Here is a 20,593-nt window from a genome sequence, read left to right as displayed (position 1 = left end):
ATTCTTTACTAAATCTTCAGCCGTTTGTTGTTAATTGCATAGAATGATTTCTGTAGACTTTGTGTCAAAAGTCAGTTCTTTTGCACCTCTGAGAAGCGAGTGACTAGGGATTCATTTATTCATTCCACAGATATTTTACTCTACTTGGAATATACCCTTGAACAGCACAGATACGATGGTCCCTGCTTTCATACTAGCACAAATGAACACAATAAATAAGTAAATTTTAAGTCAGGTTGGAAGGTGGTAAGCGCTATGGAGAATAATGAGTAATGAGGATAGGGGATGCCAAGGGCCGGGCTGGAGATGCGGATTTTTTTTTTTTAAGATTTTATTTTTTTTTTTTAAATTTTTTTTTCAACGTTTATTTATTTTTAGGACAGAGACAGAGCATGAACGGGGGAGGGGCAGAGAGAGAGGGAGACACAGAATCAGAAACAGGCTCCAGGCTCTGAGCCATCAGCCCAGAGCCTGACGCGGGGCTCGAACTCCCGGACCGCGAGATCGTGACCTGGCTGAAGTCGGATGCCTAACCGACTGCGCCACCCAGGTGCCCCTAAGATTTTATTTTTAAGTAATCGCTACACCCAATGTGGGGCTCAAACTCACAACCCTGAGATCAAGAATCATATACTCCACCGACCAAGCCAGCCAGCTGCCCCTGGAGATACAGTTTTAAATCATGTAGTTCAAGGGCACCTGGGTGGCTCAGTCATTAAACATCTGACTTCAGCTCAGGTCATGATCTCATTGTTTGTGAGTTCAAGTCCCATATCAGGTGAGCTCAAGCCCTCCCCCCCCACTTTGGGTGAGCTCAAGCCCCGCTTTGGGTGAGCCCTGCTTCTGTCTCTCTCTCTCTCTCTCTCTCTGTCTTTCTCTCTGCCCCTCACTCGCGCCCTCTCTCTCTCTCTCTCTCTCATAATAATAATAATAATAATAATAATAATAATAATAATGTGGTTCAAGAAGCCTTGTTGAGGAGAAGGTGGCTTTTAAGCAAAGACCTGAAGGCAGAAATAAATACTTATTGAACCCCTGTTGTGCCCCAGGTACTTTTTTTTATAGGAGCCAGAATGGCCATTGTGACCTCTGTAATCAGCAAAAAAAAAAAAATAATAATAATAATTTGCATGGCCCAAGGATTGGCGTGCACACTGAGGTGACAACTCCAAGCCATGTCTGTGCAATAGCCTTAACAGTGATTTAGAAAAAAAACCATCTTTTCAAGTAATGACGCCTATTTTGGTAAGTAGAATTGCAGTGGATGAGGTTTTTGTTTTTTGCTTTTTAAAAATTTTTTTTTTATTTCAGCAGATCACTACACAGACACAGCAGGTATCTGTTTTCAAAAAGAAATAGAAAAATAAGGCGTAGCACAGAATGAGTTTTGTGTCCAAGTCCAGCGGTCTTTAACGGAATTATTGCTTCTCCCCACCTGATACCATCATGATGATAAAGCAAGGATCCTCCAGGGAAGACAGTGACAGAGCGAGTTATGGCTTCAAATTAAGGATGGCTGTTGTTGGGTGGGGGTGGGGTGGGGGCCGAAAGAACAATGGCCCAGAGTCTAGAAGCCAGCAGTTGGCTGTAGCCGGTGCTGTTGAGCAGCCCCCGGGACCTTGGGCGGGTTGCTCAGCCTCCCCCACTCCTTAGAGTGACTGCTTATTTGCTAGATGCGTGCTCGATGCACGTCATCTTGTTTGGAAAGTTGTGGAACGTGAGGGCCATGAACCTCACGAGCGAACCCATCAAGTTTCTTTTTTGCTCTTGACTTCCTTTCTCCTTGATGTGTCAATTCGAAGATGCAGTTAGCCTCTGGCTTATCTGCCGCTTCTGAATTGAATCCAGGGCACAAAATACGGTTCTTTAGGATTGCCCTAGCTTTGGCTCTGACGGAGGGCTGGCCCTAGAGTTCCTGGGTTTTCTTTCCTCCTGGTGTCTCACACGGTGTCAGGAGAGAAAGTCTCATCCGACTTAGCATTTTTGGGGTGGTGTGGTTCAGTGCTGGCTTGACTGTGATCTCACTCCTACCCGTGCCAGCCTGAAATTTCACTTCCGTTTCTTGAACTTCAAAAAGACTGCCAAGGACATGGGCGCTGGGGCTGGGAAGAAAAGCAAAGAATCAGCCTAGCTCTGAGGCAAAGCTGTGCCTCATCCACTGTCTCAGATAACTTTTCACATTTCAAGAGCCTTACCGGTGGCCCCAAGGACTTCTCCCTTTGATGTATTTATTGTTCACTTGCCTGCAGGGGACCAGTAAAATGATACATGCTGATGGCCCTGATGGGCCCTTTCAGCTGGACAGTTCTAAAATGCTCCTGCGATCAGAGCTGCCGCTGTGTGCCTTTGGCCACATTCACATAGATGTCACCTGGCCCGCCTCGTCGGAGGACTGCTGTGTACTGAACACCCTCTGAGCTGACTCCCACGTCACTTGCAGTCTGGGGGCGCCGGTTCCTCTCCCCACTCCCCTCTGTTGTGCCGTCCTCTGGTTTAACGAAGAGCTGCTCCCCAGCCTGTCGAATGGCGGACCGTTCACTCTCCCCTCCGTGCCGTCTCTTCCCGTTTTGTAGATGATGAACCAGGTGGAAGGACAGCAGAAGAACCTCGTGCACGCCATCGAGTCTCTGCCCGGCTCTGGCCCCCTCACCGCCTTGGACCAGGATCTGCTGCTCCTGAAAGCTACCTCCGCCGCTACCCTCAGCTGCCTGGGGGAGTGCCTCCACTTGCTACAGCAGAGTGTGCACCGGGCGGGCCAGCCCGGCCACAAGCCGGGGGCCTCAGGTAAGACCTCCCAGCGGGCCCTGCTGTGTCTGCGACTGAGGCCTGTGTGTGCGCGTGTGTGTGCGTCTGCGCCCGTGGCCTTCCTCCTCTAAGTCCTCCATCTATCCACCTTCCATCTATCCATCTGCCGATCCCTTTTTTTTTTTAAATGCTTTTATTTATTTACGTTTCGAGAGACAAAGCACAAGAGCGTGAGCAGAGGAGGGGCGGAGAGAGAGGGAGACAGAGGGTCTGAAGCAGGCTCTGTGCTGGCGGCACAGAGCCCGATGCGGGGCTCGAACTCACCAACCTTAAGACCGTGACCTGAGCCGAAGTCGGATGCGTAAATGACTGAGCCACCCAGGCACCCGCCTCTGTCCGCCCTTTTATTCCATCTGTTTCCGCATTTGTCCCTCCCTCCTCCTCTACCCAGATTTGGGATGTGTTTCTCTTTGACCAGTTAGAACTGTCACATCCCATGAAACATTTAACCAACACGTTGACACGAATACAGCGGAACTCCTTTTAGGCTTGCTGCCGTCATGTTCTGTGTCTCATTCCATTTGTGACTTTGCACTCAGCGCTGCGTTTTTGAGACACGTCGCCAGACGGTCCGTTTTTCTGACCGCGCCTGCCATGTGCGTCCACCGTGATTCGCGCCACACTCTGACGAAGGGCACCCGCGCTGCTCCCTGCGTTCTGCCCGGCTCGCCTCGCTCAGCGCCTGCCTACCTGCGTATCCCCTCGTGGACCTGCCCGCGCGTTTCTCTGAAGCACACACTGGAAACATTTCTAATTCTTGATCAAGGAGCTGGAGATGATGAGACATTCCCTTAAGATGCCCAATCCTTTTGGAGGAGTGTTTAATCAATAAGCAGATAGGAAGGTATTAGTGAGGATTAAATTCAGTGATAAAGGTGAACGTAGCCGAGGCCGGTCATGTCGTGTGTAATTATAAAGCACTAGAATGAGGAGACCCAACAGACGCCTCTTTGAGCTTTGTTGCCCGGGACTCACTTAATGAGGAAACGAGGCGACTTAGGTGACGAAAGAGAAGCTAGGGTCTGAGTGACAGTCTGTAATTCCTGCTGTTCTCAGGTCTTCTTTGCCCTCCGTTTCACTGAGGTTAAGAGGGATGTTGGTTTTCCGGAGAAGTTTCTTTGTGTCGTACTCAGCATCATTTACTGAGCTCCGATCCTGCTAGTATTTGGCCTCTGATACCCGTTTTTTGAAATCGTCACAGACTAGATGCATCATGCCCCTCATTTGCATGAGATGCTGAGGCTCATAGCAGGGAAATGGCTGGCCCGTGGCCACTCATCTAAGTAGCAGAGCTGAGGTGAGAGACGGGCACTCCCCGTTGGGCCTTTGTTCAGTTCAGAACAGACCACCGGTGGCCTCTGGGGACCTCAAACGGGGGCCGGCGACGCTGTCTTGCTCACGTCACAACTTTCTCACAGACGGGTATTTTGTTTACTTGTCTCTTTATTTGGGGGAGGAGCAGAGAGAGAGAGAGAGAGAGAGAGAGAGAGAGAGAGAGAGAGAGAAAGACATAGAATCCAAAGCAGGCTCCAGGCTCTGAGCTGTCAGCATAGAGCCCACCATGGGGCTTGAACCCACGAACCGTGAGATCATGACCTGAACTGAAGTCGGACGCTTAACCGACTGAGCCACCCAGGCGCCCCTCTTTACTTTTCTCTTTAATAATTTCAGACTTTTCAGAACATTACAAGAATAGCATGAAAAAATTCTCTTATATCCACCTCCCAATTGCCCAAACGGTAACAATTTATGACATTTGCTTCATCACCTTCTCTCTCTCTCTACAGCATATTATAATTGTCTAACCACTTCAGAGTAAGTTGCAGAAATGATATCTTCACTCTCATATGCTTTAATGTATTTCCTTAAAAAAAAGGGGCGCCTGGGTGGCGCAGTCGGTTAAGCGTCCGACTTCAGCCAGGTCACGATCTCGCGGTCCGTGAGTTCGAGCCCCGCGTCGGGCTCTGGGCTGATGGCTCAGAGCCTGGAGCCTGCTTCCGATTCTGTGTCTCCCTCTCTATCTGCCCCTCCCCTGTTCATGCTCTGTCTCTCTCTGTCCCCAAAATAAATAAACGTTGAAAAAAAAAATTAAAAAAAAAAAGACTATATCATGTCCTTGATATAATGTCTCCTATACAATGACAGCACAGTTAATTAGCATGGATGCATCCTATTCCCCAGTCTGTAGACCTTACTAAAATTTGCCAATTACTCTGTGAATGTCCTTCATAACAAAAGAAAGTTTCTGGTTCAGGATCCAGCCTAGGAGACGATGTGTGTATGTTCAGGCACAGAGTAAAGATGCCGAAACCTGTTTTTCTCTCTTTCTTCTTTCTTCTCTACTTGAAAAATGGAACTTTAATGCTGAAGTCCCCATGAGACTCCTTGACATTTTCTGGCCTGGATGGAGTCTCAGTGGCCCTGTTGGGGCTTGGGCACAGATTCTGAGTTATACTGGAGGCTATTCAAGGTGTCCGTGATCTCTCCCGTAGTATACCGTAACTTCTGGCCTTTGGAACCTAATGGGCACATTGAAGAATCTTTCACCGGTAAATGTAAACTCGGACCATTTTGTTACTCCTGAAATGAAGCCCTTACATCTTCCTTCGGGGTTAGTGTCTAGCAGATTTCTAAATTTTTTTTCCTGATTTAGGGGGTTGGAGGGACAAAGCTCAAGGTGGAATTTCAGAGGTGATGAGAGGTTGAAATGGAAATGATCTGGGAGGACCAAGCGGTGTCTCTGAAATTGTGTCTCGTACAGCGTCACCTCCTTGCGTCTTCCTTGCCCGTTCCCGTGCCCCTGCCCCATTTGACTTTCCATCTTCTCTTATTTCCAGCCACTTTTTTTTTGTTGTCGCTATATTTATTATATTCACGCGAAAAGCATTCATCCAATGACAGTCCGCAGACTTACTGATCACTAACGTTCTCCCATTCGTCCTTTCCTCATTTTTATTTTTAATTGAGCATAGTTGACCTACTGCCCTAGAATAAATTAGTTTCAGGTGTACAACATAGTGATTCAGTGATTGTATACACATTACAATTACAGTGACAATATATATACACATTACAAAATGCTCACCACCGTGAGTGTGTATTACAGTGTGATTGACTCTATTCCCTACGTTGGACTTTTCATCTCTGTGACTTATTTTATGACTGGGAGTTTCTACCTCTTCATCCCCTTCACCCACTTCACCCATCCCCCATCCCCTCCCCTCCCCTCCCCTCCTTTTAACCATTTTTTTAAGTTCATTTATTTATTTAGAGAGAGACAGCATGAGTTGGGGAGAGTTGGAGAGGGAGGGAGAGAGAGGAAGAGAAATCTAAGCAGGCTCCACACTGCCAGTGCAGAGCCCAGTGTGGGGCTCGAACCCACAGAGCCATGGGGTCATGACCTGAGCCGAAACCAAGAGTCGGATGCTCAATGGACTGAGCCACCCAGGGTCCCCCTGACCATTGTCACCAAGGGATTTGGCTGAAGGTTGAAGAATAGAGGGAGCATGAGGCATCACGGTGGTTATTTTGTTTTCTTGTCATCTTTTCAGCTTTTAAAAACGTTTATTTATTTATTTTGAGAGAGAGAGGGAGAGAGGGAGATGGGGAGAGGCAGAGAGAGAGAATCCCAAGCAGGCTCTGAGCTAACAGTGCAGAGCACGATGTGGGTCTCGATCCCATGACCATGAGATCATGACCTGAGCCAAAACCAAGAGTCGGGTGCTCAACCGGCCGAACCACCCAGGCGCCCCTCTTTTTCACTTTTAACCCTTTTAAAAATTACATTTCCGGGGCGCCTGGGTGGCTCAGTCGGTTAAGCGGCCGACTTCAGCTCAGGTCATGATCTCGCGGTCCGTGAGTTCGAGCCCCGTGTTGGGCTCTGTGCTGACAGCTCAGAGCCTGGAGCCTGTTTCCGATTCTGTGTCTCCCTCTCTCTGACCCTCCCCCGTTCATGCTCTGCCTCTCTCTGTCTCAAAAATAAATAAACGTCAAAAAAAATTTTTTAAAAAATTACATTTCCTGTAACAGCCCCTACGTTTTGAAACATTCTGCGCATGTCTTTTCAATCTGTTGACAACATTGGGGGAAGAATTGAATTCCTTCCTTCATCCAAAGCATCATGCTTGCCTGCCGTTAAAATGGAGTTGCAGAATCTCAAACTAGCGGAATAAGAGAATGTGGCAACCTGGGGAGCGTCACCACAAAATACCTCTGTTGAGAATCTCAGGGCTCTTGAGGTTGATAGTAGTTACAGCAGCCTGACTCCCCCTGATAAAAACATAACGGTTGTATCTAAGGAAGTGCCAGCCTGGGTTGACGGAAATCAAAATCCCATTAAAGCGAAACTCTGTCAGGGTTTCCTTTAAATGTTCGACGGGCAGGGAGGCACAGGTTACCCACAGCATACTAAATAGACGCCTTGTTCTTCAAGCCACTTTGCTTTCTGCCCCCCACACTATTTCTTCCGCCCCTTTTCTGAATCAAAAATTAATTTGTGGTCTTCCAGCGTTTCATCTTCCGTAGTATTTCCTTGTATCTTTTGGGCAATATGTTGGCTTTGGAGCCTTTGTCTGCAAATGTTGCTCCTTAATGCTCCTTTTATCTAAAGCATGCGAGCCACCGACTGAAATCCAGAAATATTTCAGTATCTGTCTGCCTGCCACCTCTGTGTTGTGGACTCTTAGACTTGTCTCGGATATTGTCTCTCTAAGATACAGTGGCCTGAAATGTCTCATTTAACTTCCGTTTATGGAGAAGTTTCTAATTCAGATTCATAAGGGAACTTGCCTTTTCGGCCAAGGCTTCTGCAGTTCTGTTCCTGGTGACCACGAAATCTCCTTGAATAGCTTGAGGGAGACAAATGATTGATGGGGGCGGGGCAGGTGGGCATCTGTTCTCCCGGGTCTAGAATGCGTGCCTCCCGGAAAGGTGGACAGGACTCCACCCACAGCTGGAGAAGGCTGAGCCCCTTGGGGGTCTGGGCTTTAGGTGGGTGGCCAGTGCGGGAGAGAAACGAGACCCTGGAAGTGTTTCGGGGTGTGGAGTACTCTGCCGGCAGTGCTTCTGGTCACTTCCTTGCTTGCAGGTCCTGATCCAGGGAGCATGGTTCAAAGGCAGAGCAGACTCGTAACCAGACAGGCGCATTCGAGTGCCAGGCAAGAGCCGGGTGCTGAGAGGATGAGCGGTGCAAGGCATGTTGGGAGAAAGCTCTGGCATGAGAGCTGCCACAGCAGGTGACCGCAGAGCCTGGGGGAATTGCAGTGGGTGCCCCGCGTGCCCTTGGACGTAAATCAGGACGAGAGATCAAGAGCCGCGTTACCGAAGAGGAGAACCAGAGCAGGGTTGCACGCGCTTTCCCTAACTTGTCTTTCCAGTAACTTTTTCTTCTCTTTCAAGATCCGTGGGGCTTGTCGGTCAGGAAGCCAGTTGCGTTGGTCTTTCCATTTTGGGGTTTGGCAGAAAGGGTCCAAGAGGTGAGACTGTCATAAAGCCTTCTTGGGCTCTCTGGCCGGTGGCCTCCCTTCCGCTGCGCTTTTTTCTTTTCGTTTCTGGTTCTTTCCTTTTTTTTCCTTCCAGAGATGCCTTCAGACTCCCGGTGTTCCTCTCTCTCCACCTTGTTGTCTCTGTCTCTTACACCTTCTTTCCTGATAACCTCCTGCTTCTGGTGAACGTGTGCCCCACATAAGTCACCTTCCTTTGTGCTGTGGTTAAAAGCCAAGATGGAAACGTGCTGGGTCCTCCAGCAGATAGCGTATTGGGGGGAAAAGAAGAAAAACTAGCTCTGTAGAATATTTCAGGTGGGTGGACTTCTTTCGTGGTTGTTACAGCTGTCCAAACAGAGCTTTTGGGTGGCAGATTCTCCCTAACGAAAGCAGTGAGACACGAACATCCTCGCTTTCCGTTTTAAACGTGCCTTATGTTGTCTCCAAGTTTGTAAATATTAAGCTTACTCTATTTTGGGAAACCCTTGTAGGTTTACTGAGTGTAGGAGGCATGGATTTACTGTGCTGCAGGAAGAGGGACGGGTACTGTCATCTGTCACCGGCCTCTGGATAGAGCGGCCTCCTAGCCCTGGCATGGGGACCGCAGCTCTCAGCACTCCGGGCAAGGCTTAACCCAGGGCCAAGGACGGATTAGAAGAGTTTCACGGTCGGACCTTAAAGCCCACGGTTAAATCCTCTGTTGCCTTCTTTCTGCCTCTCGTTGGTCTAAAACACGTATAACTGCTTTCTCTCGTTCCCGCGTGCTTCTGTCTACCACGGTGTGTCGTGTAAGGAGTGGAGGCATGTGTCAGAGCCTGTTTCGAGGACCGGAGATGCCATTTGGTGGACCACCCTCCGCCTTCCTGCTCTCTTCTGTTGTATCACCTTTGAAGATCTCCAGCTACTTGCCTTGACGGTCTGTCAGCAGGTGCCTGATCCTATTTGTTCCCAGTTGTCGTTTCACTTAGATGTCCTGGTCTGTTCTCGGCCATCTATCCTAGAGCTTTCTTGACTCACTTTCTGTAGGTGTGCCCTATTTCCTCACCCGTCGGACACCATCGATAGCAAAACCCACCATTATCCTCCGTGCTGCTGAGAAGGAAGAGCTGCCGATGAAATCTGACGCACCACTGAGCGGGGGACAGACCGGTGTCCGAGACGTGGTGTTGCGGAACAGGAGTTGATGAAGTATGGTTTAGACTCGCGTCTTGTTTTAGGACACGATCGTGAGAGTCTGTCTTTCAGTAGAGTAACGTGGTCGACTTCTTTCTTTCTTTCAACTGGTGTTTTTCCGTCGGTGTCCTTTATGCTTTTCGTTTTTCTGCTTCCGTGTCGCCTTCTTGTTTTCTCTCTCTTTTGCTACATAGTCTGCCTCCTTGACTCATCGCCTTCGGCGTTTTGGGAAAAGTACGTATATAAATCCTAGTAGCGGTTACAGTACATTTTTCAGGAGCATTCTTTAACCTATATTTTTTTTCTCCCTTTTTCCTTTGCTCATTTGTTTCTTCAGTTCAACATAGGAGTGGCCTCATATGGTATTTGTCTTTCTCTGACTGACTCATTTCGCTTAGCAGAATCCATTCCAGCCCCATCCGTGTCATCGCAAATGACAAGATTCCATTCTTTTTTATGGATGAATAACACACACACACACACACACACCACACCTTCTTTATCCATTTATCAGTTGGTGGACACTTAGGCTGTTTCCATAATTTGGCTACTCGAGACAATGCTGCTATAAACATAGGCTTAGCCTATACTTTTCTAATCCCCAGAGTCAAGAATGACACCTCTGTTTGACTCTCGTCTAGTTGTAAGCCACCTACTTCCAATTTCCTGTTTCTCTGCTATACTCTTCTCAATTTTTGATAATATAACGTGGTGGGAGGTGTTGTTAATATTTTATTTTATTTTTTTTTCAACGTTTATTTATTTTTCGGACAGAGAGAGACAGAGCGTGAACGGGGGAGGGGCAGAGAGAGAGGGAGACACAGCATCGGAGACAGGCTCCAGGCTCCGAGCCATCAGCCCAGAGCCCGACGCGGGGCTCGAACTCACGGACCGCGAGATCGGGACCTGGCTGAAGTCGGACGCTCAACCGACTGCGCCACCCAGGCTCCCCGTTAATATTTTAATACTGATTCAGTACTTCATGTGGTAACGGTCAAATCTTTTAAAAAAATAATTTTGACTCAACATTCCGTTATGTAACCATGTTTAGAAAAATTACTTCAGTTTACTTCCAGGGCTGGGACTAGGGTGAGCTGAGTGAGGTACTCAGTTTGAGCACACACTGAAAGGGTGCGGACGTAATTAAGATAAATGGTGTTGTTTCCTTAAAAAAAATTTTTAACGTTTATTTATTTTTGAGAGACGGAGCGAGAAAGCATGAGCAGCGGGGAGGGGCAGAAAGAGAGAGAGAGAGAGAGACAGAGAATCCGAAGCGGGCTCCAGGCTCCGAGCCGTCAGCGCAGAGCCCGACGCGGGGCTCGAACCCACGAACCGTGAGATCATGACCTGGGCCAAAGTGGACGCTCAACTGACTGAGCCACCCAGGTGCCCCGATAAATGACGTTTTAATGAAATGTTTTTAAACCAAAATCAATGCAAAAATAATGAAGGATGAGCAAAATATCAAAATTTTAAATTAAAGGCAGGATTCAGCACAGTGAGGCAAGGGAGACGGAGTCTTATGAGACTTTCCTTTCTTTTCATTTACTTTGGTTCAAAAATATTGTGTGAAAACGTCATTTATCTCGATTACTGAGTGTCTTGGTGCCACTTTAAAATTTACACCCCGGCGTGGGGGGGGGGTGTCCTTTTTACCTCCCCGCATGCCAGTTCTGCTCAGCTGTGTGTTTAACTGGGCCCATTGCACACTACCAGTCCAAAAGGACTTTTCTAGTCTCCAGCTCCTAATTGTGCTTCTGTTCATCATATACTGGTACGTGCCCGCAGGTCGTTTTGAACCCCCAGAAGGTGGAAACTTTTGAGTCTCTCTAGTGCTATGGGAAAACCTGCACTGTGTAGAGTTTAAGAGTCTGGGCTCTAGAGCCAGGCTGTCTGGGTTGTAATCTTGACTTTACCACCTACTGGCTATTTGCACCTCTGTTTCTTTTTTTTTTTTTAATTTTTTTTTCAACGTTTATTTATTTTTGGGACAGAGAGAGACAGAGCATGAACGGGGGAGGGGCAGAGAGAGAGGGAGACACAGAATCGGAAACAGGCTCCAGGCTCCGAGCCATCAGCCCAGAGCCTGACGCGGGGCTCGAACTCACGGGCCGCGAGATCGTGACCTGGCTGAAGTTGGACGCTTAACCGACTGCGCCACCCAGGGGCCCCTGCACCTCTGTTTCTTAATCTGTCAAATGGGCCTAATAGTAAGACTTACTACCTCATGGGTCGTTTTTAGGATTAGATGAGTTAACACATACACGGTGTATACACTAGTCCTTGGCACTTTGCAAGAGCTCAGTAAATGTTGACTTTTTTTAGCAGAGGGAAGGTAAGTTAGCTCCAGACATCATGGTCCCCTGGCCCCTGACCCCACCCCAAATCTGTAGACTTGTATTTGCATCTTCTGACAGTATTGTAGCAAAATTCATAACTCTTTTGTTTTCCTTTAAGGCAAGTCCAACTTTTCTGCCTTAAATGATTGGAAAAATATTCCCTTGATTTTTGTTATTCAAAAATATTGCCGAGTTTCATGAGCTAGGCATTCATTATACTCTACTTTCCTATGAGTTGGACATTTCAGCGACGAAAAGCCTAAAAAAAGATTGCCGGGCTGTGCCTACATGTGTCTTTTCCCGTTGACTTTGATGGAATGTGGTAGACCATATCGTCAGCACCCACGGCTCTGTCTTCAGCTCAGGCTGTTTCTTTTCTTTTCTTTCTTTTTTTTACATTTATTTATTTTTGAGAGACAGAGTGTGAGCGGGGGAGAGACAGAGAGAGAGAGGGAGACACAGAATCTGAAGCAGGCTCCAGGCTCTGGGCTGTCAGCACACAGCCCGACGTGGGGGCTCGAACCCGTGAACCGTGAGATCGTGACCTGAGCCGAAGTCGGACGCTCAACCGACTGAGCCACCCAGGCGCCCAGCTCAGGCTGTTTCTTTTCTGCTGTCATCACTTGCCGTTTCCGTTCCATTGACCGGATCTCTGTCCATCAGGATCTCTTGGATCTCTGTTGTGCATCTTTGGGATTCTCTTCTGTCTCACTGTTGCCTTGCTGTTCTTTGCAGCTGTACCTGGGGGAGCTTCCTTGTCTCCACATATTACCTATTTGACTTTCTATGGTGTTGATTCTTCTTCCCAGTTTCAGTGTTAATTTTAAGTCTAATGCTGATTCACTCTCCTCATAATTCCTTAGTGCATCTAGCTCCTTTTTCACTTCAGTCTGTTTTCTCCTCCAGCTTTCTGGTCTCGTTTCATAGAGGCTCCTTTGTTCTGTGTCGTACCGATGAGACGCCTTTCCCGATGTTTTCTCTGATGCCTTACGTTAGGAATTTCAGAGAGGTGCTTCCTTCCTCTAAGCCTTCCGAGGATACCATTTCCTTTCCCCAGCTCGGTACAATCCTTTTCATTTATTCTGTGTTAGAATCTTCCTCCTTCGCCCTGAAATGAAGCAGGCCTATCCAGACTCCTAAACTAAGTGATCATTTATTGGAGCACCCGGGTTAGTACTGACTCACTGGTTCTTTGTGCTGAATCCATAGAGTATACAAAAAACTACATTCCCCAGCATGCATTGCTACCTTTGCTCTTCCAGTCCCGGCCTTTGTCTATCTCAGGATGCAGTGTGTCACTGCCTGTGAGACTCTGCTTCCCTCCCCATTATCTCCTGGGTTATCACCTCTGAATGATGGTGATAGGGAGGTGAGGGAGGGACAGAGTTGAGGGGTGGGAAAATGAAGGGAGCATTGTCTTGATTGCCTTTTTAAGATTTCCTAATTACTCTAGATGAAATTTACTACTTGTATAATTTTTTTAATTAATTAATTTATTTATTTTAAAAATTTTAATCTTTATTTTTGAGAGAGAGAGAGACAGACAGAGTGTGAGTGGGGGAGGGGTAGAGAGAGAGGGAGACACAGAATCGGAAGCAGGCTCCAGGCTCCGAGCTGTCAGCACACAGCTTGACGCGGGGCTCGAACTCACAAACTGCGAGATCATGACCTGGGCCGAAGTTGGATGCTCAACCGACTGAGCCACCCAGGAGCCCCTAATTTTTTTTTTTTTAAAGCACTCCTATATTTATGAGCTACTTGCCCAGTATTTAAGATCTGAATCCAGCTCTCAGTCCCTGAGAAGTATTTGGTTGGCAAGACAGGTGTAAGAAGTGTCTTTCCTCCTTTTTCATGGCAGATTCTAGTGTCTTGAACTTTGGGTTGGTTTTCTTAGCCCAGCCCCATCTATCCCCATCCATCTTATTATTTATGGGGACTCCTCCCAAGTCTGGAGTTTTTTGGGTTTTTTTTTTTTGAGTTTATTTATTTTGAGAGAGAGAGAGAGAGAGAGAGAGAGAGATAGTGAGAGAGAAGGCAAGAGAGGGGTAGGGACAGAGAGAGAGAAGGAGAGAGAAATCCAAGCAGTTTCCATACTGTCCGTGCAGAGCCTGACGTGGGGCTTGAACTCACAAACCATGAGATCATGACCTGAGCTGAGATCAAGAGTTGGATGCTTGACTGAACCACCCAAGTGCCCCTAAAAATTTATTTTCTAAGTAATCTCTACACCCACCATGGGACTCATACTTAAAAACCCAAGATCAAGAGTCACATGCTCCACTGACTGAGCCAGCCAGGCGCGCCTCACCTTTTTTCAAATGGCCTCAAGAACTGATATGCAGATGCCATTTTGCCATTAAAAAATGTGGAAAACACACATACTAAAAAATTTACCGATTTTAACTATTTTTAAGTATCTAGCTCAGCACAGTGTTGAATACTTTCACATTGTTGTGTAACCAACTCTTCATCTTGTGAAACAAACTCCATACCCATTAAACACTAACTCCCCTTCCTCTTGCGACCACTGTCCATTCTACTTTCCGTCTCTCTTTTTGCCATTTCTCGTTTTTTTTTTTCTTTTTTTTACTTTTAGGAGGTTGTGAAACTCACATTCCTTTTGAAATTTACTGTCTCTGAATATTCATTCATTTGGCACGTATTTATTGACCGCATATTGTGTGTCAGACCATATTCTAGGTTTTGGGGACACAGCCACGAGCAGGGGCAATATTGTCTCTGCTTTCAGGTGCTGACATTTTAGGAAGGAGAGAAATACAGTAGACAAACGAATGAGCAGGGTGAGCTTAGATAGAGAGTTTAGATACGTGCTGTGAGGACAGTAAACTGACTGACGGGACCGGGGGTGCTTTGGGGATGGTGCTTTGGCTGGGGAGGTCCCAGGGGGCTTCTCTGAGCAAGTGATGTTTGAGTCAACCCCTGGATTTACGCAGGAGAGCTCTCCCCCAGGTAGAACTGGAGGGGGGTGGGGCGTGTTCTGAATGGGAGGAGCGCCAGGCGCGAAGGCTCTTGACCGTAATGAACTTGGCTCGCTTGAGGAATGGAAAAACTACCAGCCTGACTTGAGCCCAGTGAGCAATGAGGAGAAAATGAAATGAGACTGGGCAGTCTTGCAAGCCAAACAGCTAGATTATGTTCCAGTTGCCACGAGGAGCCACTTGAGGCTTTTAAGCCACAGCTATGTGATCGAACACCTGACAGAAAAAAAAAAAATTCTGCATAAAACTATGCTTGTGTAGGATAATCCCGTACACAGCGACAGGCACGCTGCCCATATCCAGCTCTTTGATCTGCCTCTGTTACTTTGTTTCCATCAGCCAGAGTCTCCCCAGTGTTAAAAGCCTGGGATACTTGCAGGTTTTTCTTTGACTGACTGTAACGAAAAGGTTGATGGATATGATTACTTTACAGGTGGAACTCCTGAGACCCTGAGAGGTCGAGTTCTAGTGCACATAAGGCAGGATCCGCTTCAGCCCACCTTTTCTTCATCCCTTATACCTGCTCTTAGACCAAGAACATAGCCTCCAGAGGGAGGGTCAGCTGAGTTCGAGATCTTTTCTTATTCTAATGGTGGAATTGCTATTCTCAAGAGGAAAGCGAATTCCCTGCCATCACTCCTGTCCCCCTTAGTAAGCATATATAGATAGTCTGTAATAATACCTGACTTGGAAATAAACAGTATGAGAGCTAAAAAAAAAAAAAAAAAAAAGTCTTTGTTTTTCCCCCAAGAATTGAGGGAAGATTAGAAAAATGCTTTTGTTTTACGAGACTGGTGTTTGTAAAACGTTTCTTGCTAGAGTGGAATGAACCTGTGTCCTTAGGGGCTTCCTGACATTGGCAGAGGCGGGGGCACGTGATGCAGGCACCTTTTCAGAGCCGTGGTCATGATGTCAGCTGGCATTTGTTTTTTAATGTTTGCTTATTTTGAGAGAGAGAGCTCACTCAAGAGAGAGCATGAGTCGGGGAGGGGCAGAGAGTGGGAGGAGAGAGAATCCCAAGCAGGCCCCACACTGTCAGTGTAGAGGCCAGTGAGGGGCTCGAACTCCGCGACTGTGAGATCGCGACCTGAACCGAAACCGGGAATGGGACGCTTAACCAAGTGAGCCACCCCGGTGCCCCATCAGTTGGCATTTACGCCACAATGTGAGCAGCCCATTTCTGATCAAATTTGACTTGTTTTTCACTATAAATATATATTTTTAATTTTTTAAATGAAAAAAAAAATTTTTTTTTTTTAAATTTTTGTTTTGACCCAGAGAACATGAGCAGGGGAGAGACAGAAAGAGAGGGAGACGCAGAATCCGAAGCAGGGTCCGGGCTCTGAGCTGTCGGCACAGAGTCCGAGGCGGGGCTCGAACTCACAGACCGTGAGATCATGACCTGAGCGGAAGTCAGACACTTAGCTGACTGAGCCACCCAGGCACCCCTTTTTATAAATATTTTTTGAAGATTAAAAAAATTAAGAAAAATTTGGCTTTGGTGAAGGCGCTTCTCCCCCCCCCCCGCCGAAAGACGGGGAAAGAGCCACCTGTGGTGATTCTGGTATTGCCATTGTACAGATTCCAGTTTATAAATAGATCCAGATCTGCACGGCCCTTGGTACCTCATCCAAAACAGGCCCACTGACATTTGCCACAGGCCACTTCCTGGGCCCCTTTCGGGTCAGTCTCCTTATACAGTGGGGCACGGGTTTCTGTTGAGCCGTAAATGCTTGCCTTGGAAAATCCTAGGCATCATCCCGGGTCTTTCTTTCAGAGAACATCCTGGGATGGCACGGGCCCGAGTCACATTCCACGGAGCAGCTGAGAAACGGGACGCTTGGCTCTTTGCCCGCGGCCAGCGCCAACGTAACCTGGGCGATTTTACCAAACTCCGCCGAAGACGAGCAGAGCCCGCAGCCAGAGCCGGAGGTAAGCGAGCCGTGCGTTCTCTCTCGGCACCTGCGTGGCTTGTGTTCTCGCTTGTCCCGAAACGTAGCAATCATATTTGTAACTTGCTCGTCTCTTTGTTTCAAGAGGAGCCAAATCATAAAACGGAAGCGTTGCCTGGAGAGGGAAAAAGTGGGTCGGCGTGCGCCTTGGCACGTCTGTTCTCGTGTCTGGCGGCTGCCGTGGGTGCGATGCGATCCGACCCACGAGGAATCTCCTGTTTGCATTGAAATGGGAGTCGTTTTAACTCCCAAGTGGGAGAAACTCAAACGCGCCCATTCAAACGATGCCCGTTGATGCGATGGGAGCAGTTACAATATATTATGTCGCTCCCCTGAATAATGGCTTCTACATGTGGTCCGTGCTAACCTAAGCGCCTGCCTCACACGCTCGAGCCCTGCATGCTCCAGAACCAGGCCAGGGTCCCCCCGGGGCGGTGGCTGGCACTCCCGGGCATTGCGCTGCAGCCCGGTCCCCGCTGCAGGGGACAGCTGTCCTGCCTGGTCCGGGAGGGGCAGTCCCTGCAGATCCTCGCGACCGGCCGGGCTCTGGCAGGCTTCGTGGACTGTCACCTGCCCGCAGGACTCCCCCGACTGACCGTACCCCTGAGCGGCGGCCGGAAGGAAGCCAGATGCAGCATTTCCTTTTGTTAATTTTACTTTGCGTCGCGAGGCAACTTTGTTGTTTGTGGCTTTGGATGCGCCCGTCCTATTGACGTGACCCTGTGACCTAGGCGGAGCCGCACTTGAACCGGGTGTGAGGGGTTGTTCTTCCTTCCAGACAAAAACACCGTAGCCTGAAAACTGTAGGGCATTCATAAAATCTGCTTTGGGAGGTTGAAAGCCCCAAGGCAGCTTCTTGGATCAAACGGTCTTGGTTGTCGACGGAGCATGTTTTTCCGGGGCACCTGGGTGGCTCAGTCGATTAGGGTCCGACTTCGGCTCAGGTCATGATCTCACGGTTGGTGAGTTCGAGCCCCTCATCGGGCTCTGTGCTGTCGGCTCGGAGCCTGCGCCTGCTTCGGATTCTGCGTCTCCTCTTTTTCTGCCCCTCTTCCACTCACTCACGCTCGCGCGCTCTCTCTCTCTCTCAAAAATAAACATTAAAGGAAAAAATACCGTTTAGAAATGTTGTCCAAGCTTCACATGATTATATTCTGTGACAGGGACTTGGTAGCTTAGCTCTCCCAGAGGCAGGATCAGCCTGCCCACAGATATTTCATTAGCATCTATCAGGTGCCTTCGCAGGGCGTGAAATGAACAGGGGGCGTGAGATTCTTGAAAGCACTTGCCTCTACCTGTACGATGAGAGTCCAGTTGATCAACTTGCAGCTGATGTGAAGGTGACTCAGAAGGTAAGTTGGTGGCAGCTGAGTAAATGGTAGGAGCCCTGCTGCCCTGTTGTTCTTCTGAGAGCCTTGGGCGGGGTCGCATGGGAGGGTTGAAAACTGCAGTATGCTTCATTTCCTCCTCAACAAACCTTTGGGGGGGGGGTCGCATCCTAATAAATATATTTATATTTAAGGTCTTGCTCTAGGGAAAAATGAAGAGAGTAGGCGAGTAAGTTATTAGATATTTAGTAATAATTCTTTAGGTTCTCACTCCCAGCAGCATTCTTGGGCAAAACCGAACAGAAGCCATCACCTATAAGCGTACTTACCGGGGCTGGTGACCTTGCCCGTCCTGTGAATCCATCGTTGTGTCTTCTGCCCTTCCCTGACAGTGCTCCCTCCGACCCTGATTCTTGAGAGGCCAGGTCTGTCCTTTTTACCTAAAATGGTTGTCCGCTTTGCTGTGCCGATCACTAGCCTCGGCAGAAGAGTGTATTGTTGTCCACGAGAAATAACCAGCTTCCCGGTTCAACTTGTTAAAAATACTTTGAGGGAGAAGAAGTAGGGAGAACTTTTTCCCCCTTAAGTTAGGAACATCTTTAATTTCTGGTTGTCGTATTACGTTCACTCCAGTCCGAGCAGCCTAAGGTGGTGTTGGGTGTGTCCCTACAGCAGCGAGGACTTATGGGGGAGGGGTGATGGCAGCATGATGGTGTTTTGATGGTTTTCTGAGACGGATCGGTTAGAGACTCCTCTCATTGTCCCCCCCCCCCCCCCCCCCGAGCGACAGCTCTGGTAGATGAGTCTCACAGCCCCCAAACGGTCATTTTCTATTTTTATTTTGTCCTCTGTCACTTTTTTTTTTTTTGTCTTAAGAAGTGAAGAAGCTAGCAATATCCACCCAATAGTTTTCCTGTCAGAAAAAAGGAAAATGTTTCCGTTGCCTCCCTTTTGTACAATTTGGAGAACGAACCCAAGAAGAAATGAAGTGAAAATTCCTTATGAGAAGCTTCCTTAACCCTTTGATACAGAGAGTAGAGTTACTATGTGAGTCACTGCCGGGGAACTCAGGGTTGTATTAACTCAGTCCAGTTCTCACTGGGCACAGACCGGTTGTCCTACCATTCAGTTCAACTCTTGACGTTATCCACCTGGGCGGAGTGTCAGATCCCACAGGTTAAGGGCTCAGCCCCCCAGGACTCTCCCCGCCCCCCTCCCCCCACCGCTCCAGCTGATGACAAGTCCAGGCCACCCGTGCTTCTGCCCAACCGGCTATAGGTCAGAAGTTCCCACAAACCCCAGCGTGAGTTTGGATCATTTGCTAGCACAGCTCACAGAACTCAGAGAACTGTTTACCAGTTTATTATATACAAGGTTGTAATTCGGGACCAGATGGAAGAGGTGTATGGGGAAGGCTCGTGAGTTTCCATGCCCCCCCTAGCCACCTCCGTGTGTTCACCAACCTGGAAGCTTCTGAACCCTATTCTTCTGGGGTTTTATGGAAGCTTTATTACGTAGGGATTGATTAAATCGTTCGTGACTGAACTCAACCTCTGCCCCCTCTCCCTTCCCTGGATGTCAGGGGGTGGGACTGAAAGTTCTGCCCCTCTAATCAGTTTTAGTTCCCCCAGGAAACTGCGTCCTTCCTTAGGTTACCTAGGGGCTTCTAAATGTCATTCATTAACATAACAAAAGACACCTTTCTTTGTCACCCCACTCTCCTCACTCCTTCATCCCTTAGGGAATTATCAGAGTTTTAAGAGCTCTGTGCCCAGAATGGGGACAGACACTCTTTCTTACTATGAAAGTGTTCTACTCCCCTCCCCTATTCTGGCTTTCCTGTAAAACAACTTATAGATACCTGGAAAATTAATGCATTTTCAAGCTTAGTCTGTCCAATTCCCAGCAGAATAAAACTGAAAGACCAGTGTGTGTTTAATATATGAGTTAGAGTAGAACTGTGGTTCTCCTCTACTAAAATTTTATTCTGCTGGGGCTAGAACTAACTGCATGTGAAAATGAAATATTCGTCCATAATGAAATGAGTTAGGATCTTGGTTTTACCCATTAGCAGACGAGTTTTCAACTCCATTCGCACCGTTTGAAATGGAAACTTAGAAAAAGGTTTTTGTTGTGCTGTCTTGGGAAAGAATACCTCGTAGTAGGGTAAGGGAGAACAGTGATGGGGAGATACCAGGATTGACCTTCTCGGCCCTCCTGATGGGAAACTTAACGGCATGTCCCGGAATTTTGTATGGCTAGGTGTCGGAATGCATGATCGGCTTCAGAAATGAACTTGTGTGAGACTTGGAAGCCTGAGAGGAAACCAAGTTCCTTGTGCTGGTGCTGCTGGTGGGCAAGTCACGGGGGTGTGTGTGTCCCAAGGCAGTTGCGGGGGCCAGACGCATTGTCCGAGGGCCTCAGGCCCACCTGCTTGGGCTGGAGAGGCTGTTGGGGTGGCAGCCGCGGCCGCTTCCCACCATCGGGACCTTGGCTACCTACCGCCTACCGTGG

At 48.1% G+C, this 20,593-nt stretch overlaps 1 protein-coding gene across 5 annotated transcripts in view; it reads left to right on the top strand.

The window, feature by feature from the left end:
- Nucleotides 1-20,593, top strand: part of OSBPL10 (oxysterol binding protein like 10) — a 315,527-nt gene that overhangs the window by 230,968 nt on the left and 63,966 nt on the right. For all 5 annotated transcript variants that reach the window (XM_019810843.3, XM_003992193.5, XM_045037733.1 and 2 more), the window contains 2 exons: nucleotides 2,574-2,784; nucleotides 16,577-16,731. In XM_019810843.3, the coding sequence (XP_019666402.2) occupies nucleotides 2,574-2,784; nucleotides 16,577-16,731 (366 nt within the window). The remainder of the gene's footprint in view (nucleotides 1-2,573; nucleotides 2,785-16,576; nucleotides 16,732-20,593) is intronic.

Source organism: Felis catus, chromosome C2 (assembly GCF_018350175.1).
Source record: "Felis catus isolate Fca126 chromosome C2, F.catus_Fca126_mat1.0, whole genome shotgun sequence".
Taxonomy (NCBI): domain Eukaryota; kingdom Metazoa; phylum Chordata; class Mammalia; order Carnivora; family Felidae; genus Felis; species Felis catus.
The sequence above is the reverse complement of the archived record's forward strand: the minus strand, read 5'-3'. Positions and strand labels throughout refer to the sequence as shown.